The sequence below is a fragment of the Rhamphochromis longiceps genome, linkage group LG6 (genome assembly GCF_057381845.1).
Source record: "Rhamphochromis longiceps isolate RC_006_pf linkage group LG6, R_longiceps_female_GT1.1, whole genome shotgun sequence".
Classification (NCBI taxonomy): Eukaryota; Metazoa; Chordata; class Actinopteri; order Cichliformes; family Cichlidae; genus Rhamphochromis; species Rhamphochromis longiceps.
In genome coordinates this window covers 34,603,125-34,617,377 of record NC_140562.1, presented here as the reverse complement: position 1 = coordinate 34,617,377, position 14,253 = coordinate 34,603,125, and the positions used below count along the sequence as shown (strand labels likewise).

The window sequence follows — 14,253 nt, the reverse complement described above, 5'->3', positions numbered from 1 at the left end:
TAAATGAAACTTCAATAGAAAACTTTATTATCTGAAAGTGTTTGTAGCAATTATTTGTCTTCCATGTATTATATCTCTTATCAGAGTGCGAGTGAAGGGGAACTCTGACAAAAGCACAGCCTCCTGGGAAACACTCTTAAAAAACCCCTATGATATTAAAAGCTTTCTTCTGCTTTTCACACAACGCAGGTTCTTTTTCTGTATTCGCCCATTGATCCAGCTGGCTGACATAGTGCCACAGGCTTACAGTGATATTTACTGCCTCCTCAAAATAACATTAATACTGTCAGGCTAACCAGCTACTTCTCAGTACTCTGTGTGTTTATTTTTCTTCTGGCTTCCTTCCTCTTTCTCTTCTGTGACCCACTATACTGACGGGAAGGGAAGACAGATAACAATATAGTGAAATATACAGTTATTTATAGATGCTCAAATGAACTTGAACACAAAGCTGAAAAGGAAGGCTTTGCAGAGGTATTGTTTTATATGCAAGGAGGATGTGTTCAAATGATGGTGAACAGCCAAGCAGATATCTGCAGTGTACTTTGTACTATTTTCACTGATTACAGGCAGTGAGGCTGGGTTACTGTCATATTTCTGCCCAAATGTTCTACAGCACATTCACAGAAAGAGGGCATAATAACAAATTTAGAAAGAAATACATGTTTTTGGCACAACAACAGAGATCAGTTTCCTTTTGCTCTAAGAAAAGAAAGAGCCGATACAAACATAGTCCAAGATTATTTACTATTTCTGTTTAATGTGAACTGTAACCAATAATACACCGTGCAGCTCTGACTTCATTAACTTTGAACTTTTTCTATCTAAAGAAGTAATAACACTCACGTTCAAACTTTTGACATTATACATTGATAATGAAACTGCAGAGCAGCTACACCTCCACTTGCAAAAGCAAAGAACAAACATGCAGTGATTTACACAGTAGCTAAAAACAGAATGTGCTAGATATGAAAGGTGCTAAATATAAAATGTGTATGCAAGGTATGCTAATAAGGTATTGAGGTAGCATGCAGTAATTCTAGTCAGAGGAGTATTATTGAGGGTACAGATATTGCGGATATTAGCGCAAACTAAAAACAGGACCACCTTGCCTGGTGGAACAGTCTGGGAATTATTAATCTAAGAATTTTTGGTCAACAGTTACAGTTTAGGGTACTTAATACTCAACAAGCTTTGGCACAAACAACAACAGCCAACAAGAGTCCTACAACATGACAGGTTAGACGTTAGAAACGGCAGAGATCATGCTTATTTTGGCAACAATACCCAAGACCAAATTGACTTTCTATGGAGCAAAGGCAGGTCAAGTCTGCAGTCTGTTTACAGCCCCGTGAAAAAAGACTCTAGGGTCATCACTAAATAAGATAGATTTACAATTGTCCTGTTTTTATTTGTTGACAAGACAAACATAGATAATAATAATCACTTTGTGTTTTAACTCCTCTGGCTATTTACTTTAAACTTACTGAAAGAGTTTAAAGTAATTTCAGAAGTGAAATAACCTGAACTTATTGAACTGACTTGGAAAAAAGGTCAAAGAAAGTCACCCCTGCTCTTCACTGCACAAGAGAGCAGAATGCATTGATTCTGCAACCCATTTTAGGTACGAGAAGCTGGCTAGTTCACAAGCCAAAACAGGAAATGACTACACCTTTTTGTTTGGGGACATATTACTTTTTGATCACGTGTTCCTATTTCATCTTTGCTTCGAGTAACTTACTCATTTCAGTCTAGGAAGTGCAGATAAAGGTTATGGGTTTCAGCGCAGTAGTGTGCTGGGTTTCATGTGAGTCTGTGTAAGTGTGAATGTAAAGCAGGTGAAGAGCAGCTTTCTTTGATTACCATCTGTTGTGGTAGCTTTCACAGGTCTGCTGGTGGGTATTTTAAGAGATGCGAGAAGTGTGGGCTCTGCTGTAAACCTCCTCTTCAATAACCAGGTCATGCTGTGATTCACAGTACAGTACAGAATGTAATTTTGCTCTACTTGGACATCAAGTTACAGCATACTGATAATTGGACGTTTTGTCTGGACACAATGAGTAAAAAAAATAAAAATTATCAGCTGGGTTTGTTTTTCTTTATATCTCCAGCGTCACAGAGTCGCACAAGAAAACCCCAGGCACCACAATAAATTCACTAAGTTCCCTTACCTCTGAAGTATAAAAAGGGCAAGCCAAATTAGTCACCGCATGAAGCGTCAATTCAGTGGAAATTTCACAGAAGATCAGAAGCGATTGTTTTTTTCTTTTGAACAATCATAAAAGGTAAATTCGTTTCTGCTCATCATGCACAACAATCTGTCTCTCTCTCTCTCCTTCTTTTCCTCAGTATCTCTCCCTCTCCTTCCATGTCTTGCCTAAGAGTTTGGCTTGCCTCAAAAAGTCACGGCATGACGATCGGTGGTGGGTGGAAACAGTGGGTGAGTCAAGACTTTGAAGTGTTTGTGTGTGTGTGTGTGTTCAGCATGTGTCATCTGGGCCATCATATCATGACTTGAACCCATGAATACCAAACATTCCTGTTTCATACTGAATTTGGCAGACGCTGCTTTACTGGAGAACTGGATGTGATGCGATTTGACTGCATAGTTACTCACAACACTGAAATGTGTTGTTGCTGCTGACTCTGAGTATTCTCTGCATTAACAAGAGCCAGCATGTAACAACATGTCATCAGCAACCCCAGAAATATTACCAGTACCACTATTGAGAAATCCTTCATTGTCAATGCTTCTTGTAAATAAGTCTCTTAACACTTTTGAAGATTGCAGCCTAATATGGTAACACTTTGTCTGTCTTGGAAGAGGGACCCTCCTCTCGTAACTAAAATAAAGAATTTAATTGTAGAGATTGTGTAGCTTTCTGGAGCTAATATGCCACTTTGAGTAATAGAAATGGGTTATCAAACTATTATTGGACATTGGTATTCCCAGTAAAAAGAAATACAAAAAAGATAAAATATTATAAATCTAAAAGATTGAATAGGACATTAAACTGAAAGCGATTCAGGCAAATTATGAAGCCGAATAATGCATTTATAACTAATTTATAAAGCCAAATGCTATAATCAGTTACCAAGAGAACCATAAAAGTTCCAGCAAGCATAAAAAAAAAACAATATCAAAACACAGTAGTATAGAAGCTAATTCATTGTTTAAAGTTTACCCAAACCTATAGATCAAAACGTTGGTCAAATCAATTCAGAAGCCAAATAATGTTCTTTTTCTTTTTCTTCTTTGGAGGTCACCACAGGAGATCATCTGTCTCCTTCTCATCCTAGCCTCCTCTATCTCCTCTATCCTCCTCTATCTCCTCTATCCTCCTCTATCTCCTCTAGCCTCCTCTATCTCCTCTATCCTCCTCTATCTCCTCTGTCCTCCTCTATCTCCTCTAGCCTCCTCTATCTCCTCTGTCCTCCTCTATCTCCTCTAGCCTCCTCTATCTCCTCTAGCCTCCTCTATCTCCTCTGTCCTCCTCTATCTCTCCCACCCTCTTCATTTCCTCCTTCACTACATCCATTAACCTCCTCTGAGGTCTTCCTTTTTCCCTCCTCCCTGGCAGCTGCATCATCAATTTAAAAAAAAAAACCTAAATAACCTAAACTTTTAATTCAAAAAGAAAACCATAAGATCAAAGCAAAAAAATGTAATGTTAAGTATCATTCAGCAGTCAGAAATCCTCAGCAAGAAGTTCCCGCATTTTGCACCATGTTTACATTCATGAGAGACCAAGGTGAAAAATATGAAGTTAACTTAAGATGAGTAAATGTGATTTTTGGGGGGGTACAAGAAAAAAAGAGTTTGCTGATGCTAATGATGATAAACCTTTAAACTTAGTACTTTTTAATGTTAATGATTAAATGCAACAGGGGGGCATACGCTTTTTTTGGCTTCTGAATTGGAGCATACCAGAAGAAGTCTGAGAAACACTAGTTGATTAGTTCATTGTGAAGGCATTTTTTAAATATAATTCTGTGGGTGGCATTACCAGAAGTTACTCTATTAAATTTCTGATTTTAGTTTTAGACAAAAGGCCAATCTTTTAGTTATTTTGATAGAAGAGTTGAATTCCAACCTGCTTCACTCCATGGTCAGCTGAGTGGTAGGTGAGTAATGTGGGACTTATTGGGAAACTGCATCACAATCTGGAGCCTCTGTCAGCAAACCAGGAAGCACCTGTGGAGCCGAGAAAGGAGGAAGGGTGAGTGGGGGTGAGAGGGTACACGTTCCTGCGAAGGCAACCTATTGTGTAGGAGTTCTTTTTAGAAGTCACGTGTAAAAAGGGACATTCTGAACAGGAAGTGGCTTTCCATACATATGCTGTGTGGCCAACACTTATTGTCCAGGGTATATATAAAAAAAAATGAATTCTTGTTCAAGCACAAAAACACACACGGCGTAGTTCTGTCAACAAATGATGTAAAGAAGCATTTCTAGATCCCCAATTTTGGATTAGGCCTCACTAATAAAACAGTAAGAAATCATACTCAGTCACTCTTAAGGTAGAACAACTGTTTTCCCAGAGTCAGTAAATCACAAAATAGTGCGGTCAGATTACAGTAAACACATAAGGAAGTGGACAAACCTTAAGTTCAAAGTTTAGAAAAGCACTAAACACCATAGATTGCTGACATTTTAAAATGGTGGACAGAAAAGATTATCACTGTGAAGATAGACACAAAGCCTTATGCCTTAAATGTTTTGTATTTTACAACCAACAATCCAACATTCAGACAAACTAAAAAGCTAATCTCTTTAGCAAAATTCAAACTTGTGTCTTTTTAAAGTTATAGTACTTCATCCAGACGGTGAGTTAGATGAAATAATAAGTAATTTGTGAGGAGGAGATTTCTTTCTGTTTCTGTTCCCACAGTTCTTCTTAACTTTATTTCTGTATTTATATTAATTAGTTTGTGTGTGTAATCTATTTTGAATCCGATTTTGTTGACTGTAACAGAAGCACAGTAGTTGTGCATGCTTTAACAATTCAATTAAATCTTGAGCATCAAAATTAATTCCGGTTACAGGTCGCTGTGCAAGCAACACTGTGGTTTAAAAGCTGCCTGCCTGCTTCCTTAATGTATTATCTATAACACATAGCCAATTATATACTGAAGCAATCCTATTAGAGTGATATGTATGGACATAGACCATCCATGTGAGAGAGCAAGAGCAGAGAGATGGAAGGAAAGAGATGAGGAGAAAGGCCTGAGAACATGTTTCTTGTTTACCTGGCTCGCATGGGTCCACTGTTGTTATTTACAGCTACTCTAACAAAACCCATAATAAAATGAGGGCTCGGAAACGGATGGCGGGCCTCCCCACTCATCAGCAGTGATGTCACAAGCCAAGATTAGACCAGACCATATGGCACGCTGCCTGCTGTCACCTCTAATCCTCTGCTGCCATTCCAGCATCTATCTATCTATCTATCTATCTATCTATCTATCTATCTATCTATCTATCTATCTATCTATCTATCTATCTATCTATCTATCTATCTATCTATCTATCTATCTATCTATCTATCTAGGCTAGGTCCTTTTCTCTCTGTCATGGGGCGCATAGAGATAGTTTTGTTTTTGTTCTTTCACAGTGTCAGTCCATCTGTGTCTGCCACTGCGTCTGTTTCACTGTCTGCGCGTTTGTCATATTTCTGTTGTTGACTGCTGCTCTGTTTTGCTCTGTTAGTTCCCACTCATTCATGCAGCAGACACAACATGATGTAACACCTATTTGTTAGGTTCATTTACCCAAAGAGGCTGTCCGTGTCCCATCTTTACATTATGTACGGCTGGTTTGTTTCTGGATTTAAAAAGTGGTATACATAACACTTGACTAATTTCTATGCTTTTCTCATCTTTAGCAGATTCAGAAAAAACAACAAAGTCACCAATGAACGTATTCTACTTCAGGGTGTTGGTTCTTCTTTTGCATGTACTCATACACCAAGTATGACATACATTCAATCCAAAAAGGTTTCGGTTGGATTAAGGGCTGCAGACAGTCACAGCTACATATTGAAATCCAAATGTGCAAATGTAAACAAAACTCATACACAGTCCTGAGCAGTGTGTCAGGATTGTTTGCATGTCATGTGAGTGTAGGCAGTGTGACGTTTAAACTTGTTAATTCATTTGTGGGATTAGGATTTTAAGACCAGGGATGTTGGGAGGATATAACGCTGGTTCACTGGGTTTTACATGGTAAGCGGAAGTTAGAGGTTGTGTTTGTCAGCTACTTTGTCTGAGCTCTCTATGACATTCCCTACATTGCTGAATACTACATGGAAGATTATTCTCACGTAGCCTTTAGAAAAAAAGAAAAGAAAACAAAACTCTTCTTTAGGTATTTACAGTAGAGTAGGTGTGTTACTCACAAACATGCACCGTATGAACCGTTTTCTTTTGCTCTTGGTGTAAATGTTGTTACTTGTAAGCCTTGTGATGAGTTATGTGAATTTGTTTTGCATTTATTTCTTAATTGTTTGGCATATTTTTAAAACTGCATTTGAAGCTCTCAGCTCTAAAGATGTAGTTTAGACCTACTTTAGAGCTGAAGTTTACTACAGTATGACATTATTGGAATGTCTTTAGTATGTCCACAGATCTGCAAAGACCCCTGCATAATGTCGAAATTAATCAATACTTGAAAAATTACTTTGGGTACAATCAGTGTATCATTTGATTTTAAATATCTTAAAGGTACTTGTTTCTTAGAAATAGTAAATAGCAGCATAATTTTTAAATCATTTTCTTTACAACTTGTGAAAATGAAGAAATCATGCAGATATAGCGTTGTAAATAAACATAAAGTAGTAGTGTAAAAAAAAACATAGAGTAATATATAACTTAAAGATTTTATAGTAACTTGTTATCTATCTGCCTGTAAGTTACTGAGAAATTTACTGCAGTTTTACTGAATGTTGCTTCCCCATTGAACTTTACTTACTGATAATTATGTTAGGTAAAAAACTACACTCAAAATCGAGAACAATAACATGGGAAATTTCGCCACATTACGCAAAAACTTGTGGGGAGTGTTATGAAGTGCTACCTCTGTGTGATAGCATTTTGCTTTGACAACATTTGAGATATCAGTTAAAGCAACTGAGAAGAATTCTTTCTGGATATTTGATGTGATGGGTTTGGTGCGGACTTTTGTCATTCTGCTTCCACTTAATTGATACCAACATTCATTGAAATCATTTCATATTCATAAAGCACTTTTGTAGTCTTACTGACCGCTCAAAGTACTTCAGACTACATGTCACATTTAACCATGCATTCATAGAGTGGGCTACTTTGTTCACTCTGGTGAAAACATTCAAACTCCTCAAAGAAAGGCCCCAGCAAGGGTATGAACCAGGAACCTTCTAATCCAGAGCAGCAGATATAATCAGATTTCACAGCTGACTCACAATTGCGTCTCTTGTTTTTCTCGGTTTAAGGTCGCTTAATTGTGTCCTGTAGAGGAAAATCATGTTGGATAAACTGCTGCAGGCAATAAAAAAACATTAAAAACACATGAAAAGGGCATACTTTTACGGGAAAGCACAGCTCTAAATTGCAAAAACAACTACATGATGTTTTTGTTAACAAGTTTAGCTGAAAAAGAGGAAAATGAATACTTATAATGCTCATACTTAACTAAGCTTTAATTAGTCAGACAAAAGAAAGCAGTAAAAGGTTAATGAAATGATAGTTGCACCTCTATTTCAGACATTTTGTATGGTTGTCGTTTAATAGGCTGGCTTTAGTAAGGTGCACATTTGTGTTGCACTCGTATTTCTGGATGTTATGGTTGATATCCTTCCTCCAAAACACTTCATCTTTTTTTGGCCGTGTGGGACCCTTTCGTTTTATTTTGTGCAGTGAGCTGTAGGGTCATCCCTTTAAAGCGTCTGCCTCTGTGTCCTTTCAATGGTCACTGAACACGAAGTGGAACCTGAAAATAATGAAAGGACAGGTGTAGGTGCAGGCAGAGGACACTCTGTGAGTAATGGCTGAATCAAATTCACCGCAGTTGTAATCGGGGTGTCGTGTTTACAAGGGCCGCGGGAGGAGTCACACAGTCGAGTCAGAGCTGTGGGCGTGTTTTCTTGCCATCGCGCCGCGCCGGTGTCCATATATGGTTCGTGACGTCTTGCTCCGGAGGTTCCATTCACATAAAACTGATCGGCAGGAATCCCCTTGGAGGAAATGTAGGCACTGGCGCGGGCACTTCTCTCGCCCGTATTCAGGAGTAATCAGTTGAATTTTTTAGGCAATAAAAACAAGTCCAACAAATCAAAATGAAGGTCTCTAGCATAGACTGCCGGCGTCTGAGGAAAATCATCAGGAAGGAGTATGGAAGCTGCCTTATTGTGGACTGTCGACCTTATTTTTCATTCACGAACTCTAATATCAAAGGCTCAGTCAATGTTAATCTTAACTCAGTGGTAGTCCGGAGATCCCGAGGAGGACCGGTGCCCCTGCAGTTTGTCATCCCGGATGAGAGAGCTCTGTTTAGGCTTCGGGAAGGGAGCATTTCGGCTATAGTAGCGCTGGATGACCGGACGTCCCACTGGCAAAAACTGAAAAAGGACAGCGTAGCTCAAATAGTAATAAACACCCTGTCACATCTTGCGAGCGGGGCCAACATCTGTTTCTTGAAAGGTGAGAGATTTGGCGAGATGAATTATTTTAATATAGACAAAAAGAAAAGTCGGAAAGTTGTTTTTTTTTACTAAATAGACCTTTTAAAAAGCCATTAAGGAAACTCAGTTTTATATTTGTTTGTTTTTATCATTTAATCTATTTTATTTTATTTCATAAGAGTTTTGAATTCGTCCATATTTTTATTTGTGGGGATATAAATTCAGAGTCAGTTTTATATCTTTTATGGCTTTGTATGTTGTTGTGGCACAGACTTAAAGATGAAATCTTTTTTATTATTATGACAAATTGTAAATATTGTTTGTTATAATCTAAAATGTATCCTTATAATTGACTAAATGAAATATTAAGAAGTTATCGTGATTTTATTTCAAAAGGAGACGAAAGGGCAGAAAGAAACCTTTAATATTTAATCTTAGTCTATTTTTTCCCTGATAACACTGGTACTGTTCGGGGCAGTTCTTCGCCCCTTTTGCCTGTGTTAAGAGTAGCCGACATTTTCTTTTACTTCTTGGACATACTGTAGATGTCCTGCGTGCGTCAGTGGAGCGGATGAGTCAGTGCGAGAGAAACGCCAGCAAATTGGTGGTGCAATTGCTTTCGTTGATAAAACGAAGAATTTCACCCCTCCCTATCCGCACTACCTCTTTAGGCTAAACAAATCCCCCGGGGTTTGTGTTTAAACACATCCATCTCCGTCTGTCACTTGTGCGTCCTCAGAATGTTGGCCTAAATCGATTACCGGTCCTTCGCTGCGGGCTCCTGTAATTAATTACGCGTCTGTAATCAGGTTATAGAGGTTATAATCCGGTGCTAAGTCTGTTTCATAAACGCTGCCATTTCACAAGATTTGTGGTGTTGGTCGGAGGAGGCAGAATTATTGTAAGCTCATTTATTAAAAGTGTGTTTGTTTGTTTTTGGGGGTTTTTTTTGACTGCTTCTCTCAGGAGGATTCGAGAATTTCCACTCTCAATACCCTGAACTTTGCACTGAGGTGAAAACCATTGACCAGAGCGGAAGTGAAACCGAGAAAAGAGTCAGCAACCACAGCGAGAAGCTTTCACACCACAAACCAGATTATGATCAGGTATGGAAACACCCTTTTTTTTTTTTTTTTTTTTTTTTTTTTTTTTTTTTTTTTTTTGAAAGATTCTAACAGGAAGTCTTCTTGTTGTTGCGGTTGGAGAAAGCAAAGCTAGCAGTTACAACTTCTCCGGTGTTTGTTTCTCTCAGAAGACCATAACTTGTGTACTTTAGCGAACGATAGTGGCAACGGTGTCTAAACATGATCATCCCTGTACGGTGCTTCACGTGTGGCAAGATTGTTGGTAACAAATGGGAAGCATACCTTGGTCTTCTTCAAGCCGAGTACACAGAGGGTGACGCCCTGGATGCCCTGGGACTGAAGAGGTACTGCTGCAGGAGGATGCTTCTTTCTCACGTGGATCTTATTGAGAAATTGCTGAATTATGCGCCATTGGAGAAATGAAAACTAGAAGAACTGTTTGGACTTTGTGCAGGCTGAAGTTTTGAGCGTTTGTGTTATTAATGTGATGCATTTTTCTAAATAAAAGCTGTTGATGGCATTGCTACATGTGAAAAAAAAAAAAAAGAAACACCCTTTAGCGTACAATGCAGTACTTCCCACCATCTCTCCTACAGGACCACGGGGCACAAAGCCACTGCCAGTTTTTTTTTTTTAAACTTAATCTAAAAAGATACATACACACAGGCACGCTCAACGCATGCTGACATCAGAGAATTTTATTTTTGGCACATCAAAACATTTTCTCAACTTACATATGATATTATATGACCTTCGCTGCTCCCCGGTCTTTTTATAAAGACAGCATGATGCCCAGCTGATATCAGGACACCCCATAGAAAAGACAGCCTTTCATCCCTGACCTTTCTGCTATTATTTCCACTGACCAAATAGAAAACATGTGGCTAGTTTAGATTTCAAAGAACACTGTTGTGCCTGGTTGATGCATTATGGGCTCTTTCAATACTGGGGAATTCCTCTAGCATCCTGCGTCCATTTTGTCTGCAAATGACTGTAATGATCGGCTGCCAGGTGTTTGGATGTTCCTGCTTGGACAATGGTTGTGTCATAGCAGATGGATAAATCTGGCGATCGAAGCTGTGTGTCGTGAGCTTGACTCATGTCTCCGCTTTCTCCCTCTTTTCCTTCCTCAGGGTAAACCAGTAGAGATCCTGCCTTTCCTCTACCTCGGTAGTGCCTACCATGCCTCCAGACAGGATTATCTCAACGACCTTCACATCACAGCCTTGCTCAACGTGTCACGCAGGGACCTGCAGCCGGCCAAGGGCCACTATGACTACAAGTGGATCCCTGTGGAGGACAGCCACATGGCCGACATCAGCTCCCACTTCCAGGAGGCAATAGACTTTATAGGTGAGTTGAGGAGAGTAAATGCATTTAACTGTTGATTTCTGCTTCACAGGGTTTGCCTTGAGATGTTTTGCTATCTTAGAATACGGCTGACTCACTAATGCTCAAACCAGCTAGGAAAGGGAATAAATAGACCAACATTAGATGGCTGCTTTTCCGGCCACAAGATCAGCCTCGGTCTATATGTACTTATAATCCAGCTTCACCCCAAGGAGTCTCAAAAATACCCACGCTGAGTGAGCGAGATATCTATACATGGATGCATTTATTTTTGAAATGCGTCTTTGTCTTCAAATAGCCTCCCTTTATCGGTGCTGCTCACCTGCTGCCATTCACAAATAGAGGGCTATAAGAAACCCGGCTGTAATCAGTTTAAGTTAATCGCCAGCCTTCAATCCCCCACCAACATATACTGCCTGTCTGCTTTCATTCAGGATTTGCTCACTTCCCCCGTTCCCTTCCGACCTCCCCCCCTTCTTTCCTTGAAAAAGACAATCCCATGCTGGCCAAATCACATGGTGCCGGGTGTGGCCAGTCAGTGTGACAACTGGGTGAGCTGTACGTGTTTAGTAATGACCGGGTGTAGGAGGCTGGGGGCTGGCTGGCACACACACATACGTGCATGCATGCACAACAGCATTGTTTATGATGGTTGGGTGGAGGATTAATGACAGCTACACAATGAGGGAGGACATCAGTTTTTTTGTTAGCAAGAGGGACTCATTGGTGGACCTGTGGCCAGCAGGGCAGCAAATGTGTTACAGAGGAAAAGAGAGTGCGTGGGAGGGAGAGAGGTGTCGGATAATAGCAGCAACAGCAAAAGATGTACAAAATGTGCTGGCGGCTATTTATATCCAGGCATAACCAAGGACAAAGCTTACCCACAAGCAGCTTGGCTGACCTGTATTAGCTGGATAGTATTGTGCACTGTTTGGGGATGCAGCCTACATTTAGGGTGTGTTTAAATATCTTGTCCATTACATAAGGCAGTTTTAGCCTACATTCAAAGAGGGCCTCAACATTTCATCAGGCACGCTAACTGATTAGACACGGGCTGCTGGTCTCATAAAATCAATCAATAAATCGGAAACCCTTCCGACCAAGCGGGTGATGTAAACCGGAGAGGAGAAAATAAATATTATTGACCTCGTGGATGAAAACAGCGGTTGAAGCATGCCAAAGGACGGTAATTAAAACACCCACTGCTGCTGCTGCCCCGCTCTCATAGCACCCTCCTCTCCAGATGAAGGTTCATTATTCATTCATGTGGTTTTATCGGGAATCAGAGCAGTCAGAAATCAGTCATTCTCCTTCATAAACGCACAGAAGTGGCCCTTAATGTTTCTGCTTAGTGGACGAGGTGATGTGTAGGTGTCGTTACCGGCTCGTGGAACTAAGTGTCAATATGTAGATCAGACTTAGATGCGAGACAGAAAAGAAGACATGTGGGTGTTTGCTTCTAAGAATTCTTGAAACGTGTTGCGAAGGACATTTAGACAGATGTGTGAAAGTGAACTCGTGTGTAGGCCTTAAAACATACTGACGAGTATGTAGGAGCGAGGCGGCTCCAAATTAGAATACACTTCTCTCTGCCACAGCGAACACCACAGCAGCACCCAGCACCCCCACAGTGGTGCAGCAGAAAACAAATCACATGTACAGCTGCACTCTGTGACTAAGTCAAGCCTCCCACGTGCCTCTGTGTGTGCCACTTACAGTAGCAAATGACGTGTGCTCATTTCTTTCTACAAAATAAATGTGGCAAACTAGATGTTCATGAGAAAGAAAGAGAGATAAAATATTTGGGGAAAAGTGTTCCTATAATATAGTGAGAGTGATCGACTAGACAATAATAGCCCAGTTAAATTTCTTTCCTGTTCCAAACTCCTGATTTGAAATCAGTTTGATGTGTGGTTTTCTTATGCTGATGATTAAAGAAAGAGAAATATGTCACTGTCTCACCAGATTCCTCCCTTTTTCTTCCAGATCATGTGAAGCAATCAGGGGGGAAGGTCCTGGTACACTGCGAAGCAGGCATCTCTCGCTCACCTACCATCTGCATGGCCTACATCATGAGGACCCAGGAGCTGCGGCTTGATGCAGCCTTCGACATCATCAAGCAGCGCCGGGCAGTCATCTCACCAAACTTCAGTTTCATGGGTCAGCTGCTTCAGTTTGAGTCCGAGGTGCTGTCCAATGCACCGGTTCATGCTGCCACACCTGAACCGGCCACGCCCTGTGTCTCGGAGTCCGCTTCCTTTTTTGCCAATGACTTTGCCACTACCTTCAACACCAAAAACTTTGAGCCGTCTGTGTTCACCCTCCCTACCTCTTGCCTGCAGTCCCCAGTCCACCACCAGTTCAAACTGAGCCCAATAACTGCACTGCCTTAAAATAAACTGTGACTGCTTGTAGTCTTACTTGAAAATATAAAAATCAACGCTCTCTCTGTGTGCCTCCGGCAGAGCAGATAGACTGGAGATCAGCCACAGACACAAAGAAGAGTCAAAGACAACTGTATTCATAATAGGACTTGAAGCCTATGAAATCCATGGGCTACAGACACTGATGCTTTTTTCCTGTCTTCTGAACTGCAGCGATGAAACAACACAGCACAGTGATAAACTGCAATATACATGCCTTAGGTTGATATTGTGATTCATTTGCCTACTCACAAACATGGTCAGGCATTTAAACCTAATTTATTTGAAAATGATGGTCCGTTTTTTCAATAATGTGGATACAAATATGTGTTTAATAAATGTTTTCACTGCAAAAAACATTGTTGCCGTGTAATCTTTTATTGTGCATGTGGCAAATGCCCTTTTTCATTCAAGCCAACATAAACATGTTCATAAAAACAAGACAAAGGAATGACCAATATTTATGGGTTTAGATAATAAATCCTGTCTAGACAGGCATAAATGCAGCAGTAGAGGCAATAGTGACACCTACAGTGGCTTAGAGCTGGCCCTTGTGACTAGAGGTATATTTAGATCAGAAGCCTTGCATGTATTTCGTACCTATAGTCGCCTTCCACACAGCCGTATTTTTTATGCATAATCTATGAAAGCGATGAAACTTGTCGCTTTCATAGAAAACTTAAACCAATTTTAATCAGAATTTTGAGACATCAACTACTAGAAAATAATTACAGTCAA

General features: G+C 40.1%; 2 protein-coding genes across 2 annotated transcripts; both read left to right on the top strand.

Moving 5' to 3' along the window:
* The first annotated feature begins 8,190 nt into the window (after positions 1–8,190).
* On the top strand, positions 8,191–13,862 carry dusp5 (dual specificity phosphatase 5). The gene is made up of 4 exons (XM_085410361.1): positions 8,191–8,676; positions 9,624–9,763; positions 10,876–11,095; positions 13,079–13,862. Exons 1-4 carry the CDS (start codon positions 8,313–8,315, stop codon positions 13,483–13,485), a joined length of 1,131 nt encoding a protein of 376 aa, XP_085266487.1. The 5' UTR covers positions 8,191–8,312; the 3' UTR covers positions 13,486–13,862.
* Positions 9,837–10,268, top strand: LOC146668454 (DNA-directed RNA polymerases I, II, and III subunit RPABC5). Its single transcript, XM_085410362.1, has one exon. It carries the CDS (start codon positions 9,962–9,964, stop codon positions 10,163–10,165), a length of 204 nt encoding a protein of 67 aa, XP_085266488.1. The 5' UTR covers positions 9,837–9,961; the 3' UTR covers positions 10,166–10,268.
* Positions 13,863–14,253: the final 391 nt, after the last annotated feature.

Excerpts from the sequence above, each read along its gene's own strand:
- dusp5 (XM_085410361.1), top strand. The coding sequence starts at position 8,313 with ATGAAGGTCTCTAGCATAGACTGCCGGCGTCTGAGGAAAATCATCAGG. Across the intron at positions 9,764-10,875 it reads ACAAACCAGATTATGATCAG|GGTAAACCAGTAGAGATCCT; the intron begins GTATGGAAACAC and ends TTCCTTCCTCAG. Across the intron at positions 11,096-13,078 it reads GGAGGCAATAGACTTTATAG|ATCATGTGAAGCAATCAGGG; the intron begins GTGAGTTGAGGA and ends TTTTTCTTCCAG.
- LOC146668454 (XM_085410362.1), top strand. The coding sequence starts at position 9,962 with ATGATCATCCCTGTACGGTGCTTCACGTGTGGCAAGATTGTTGGTAAC.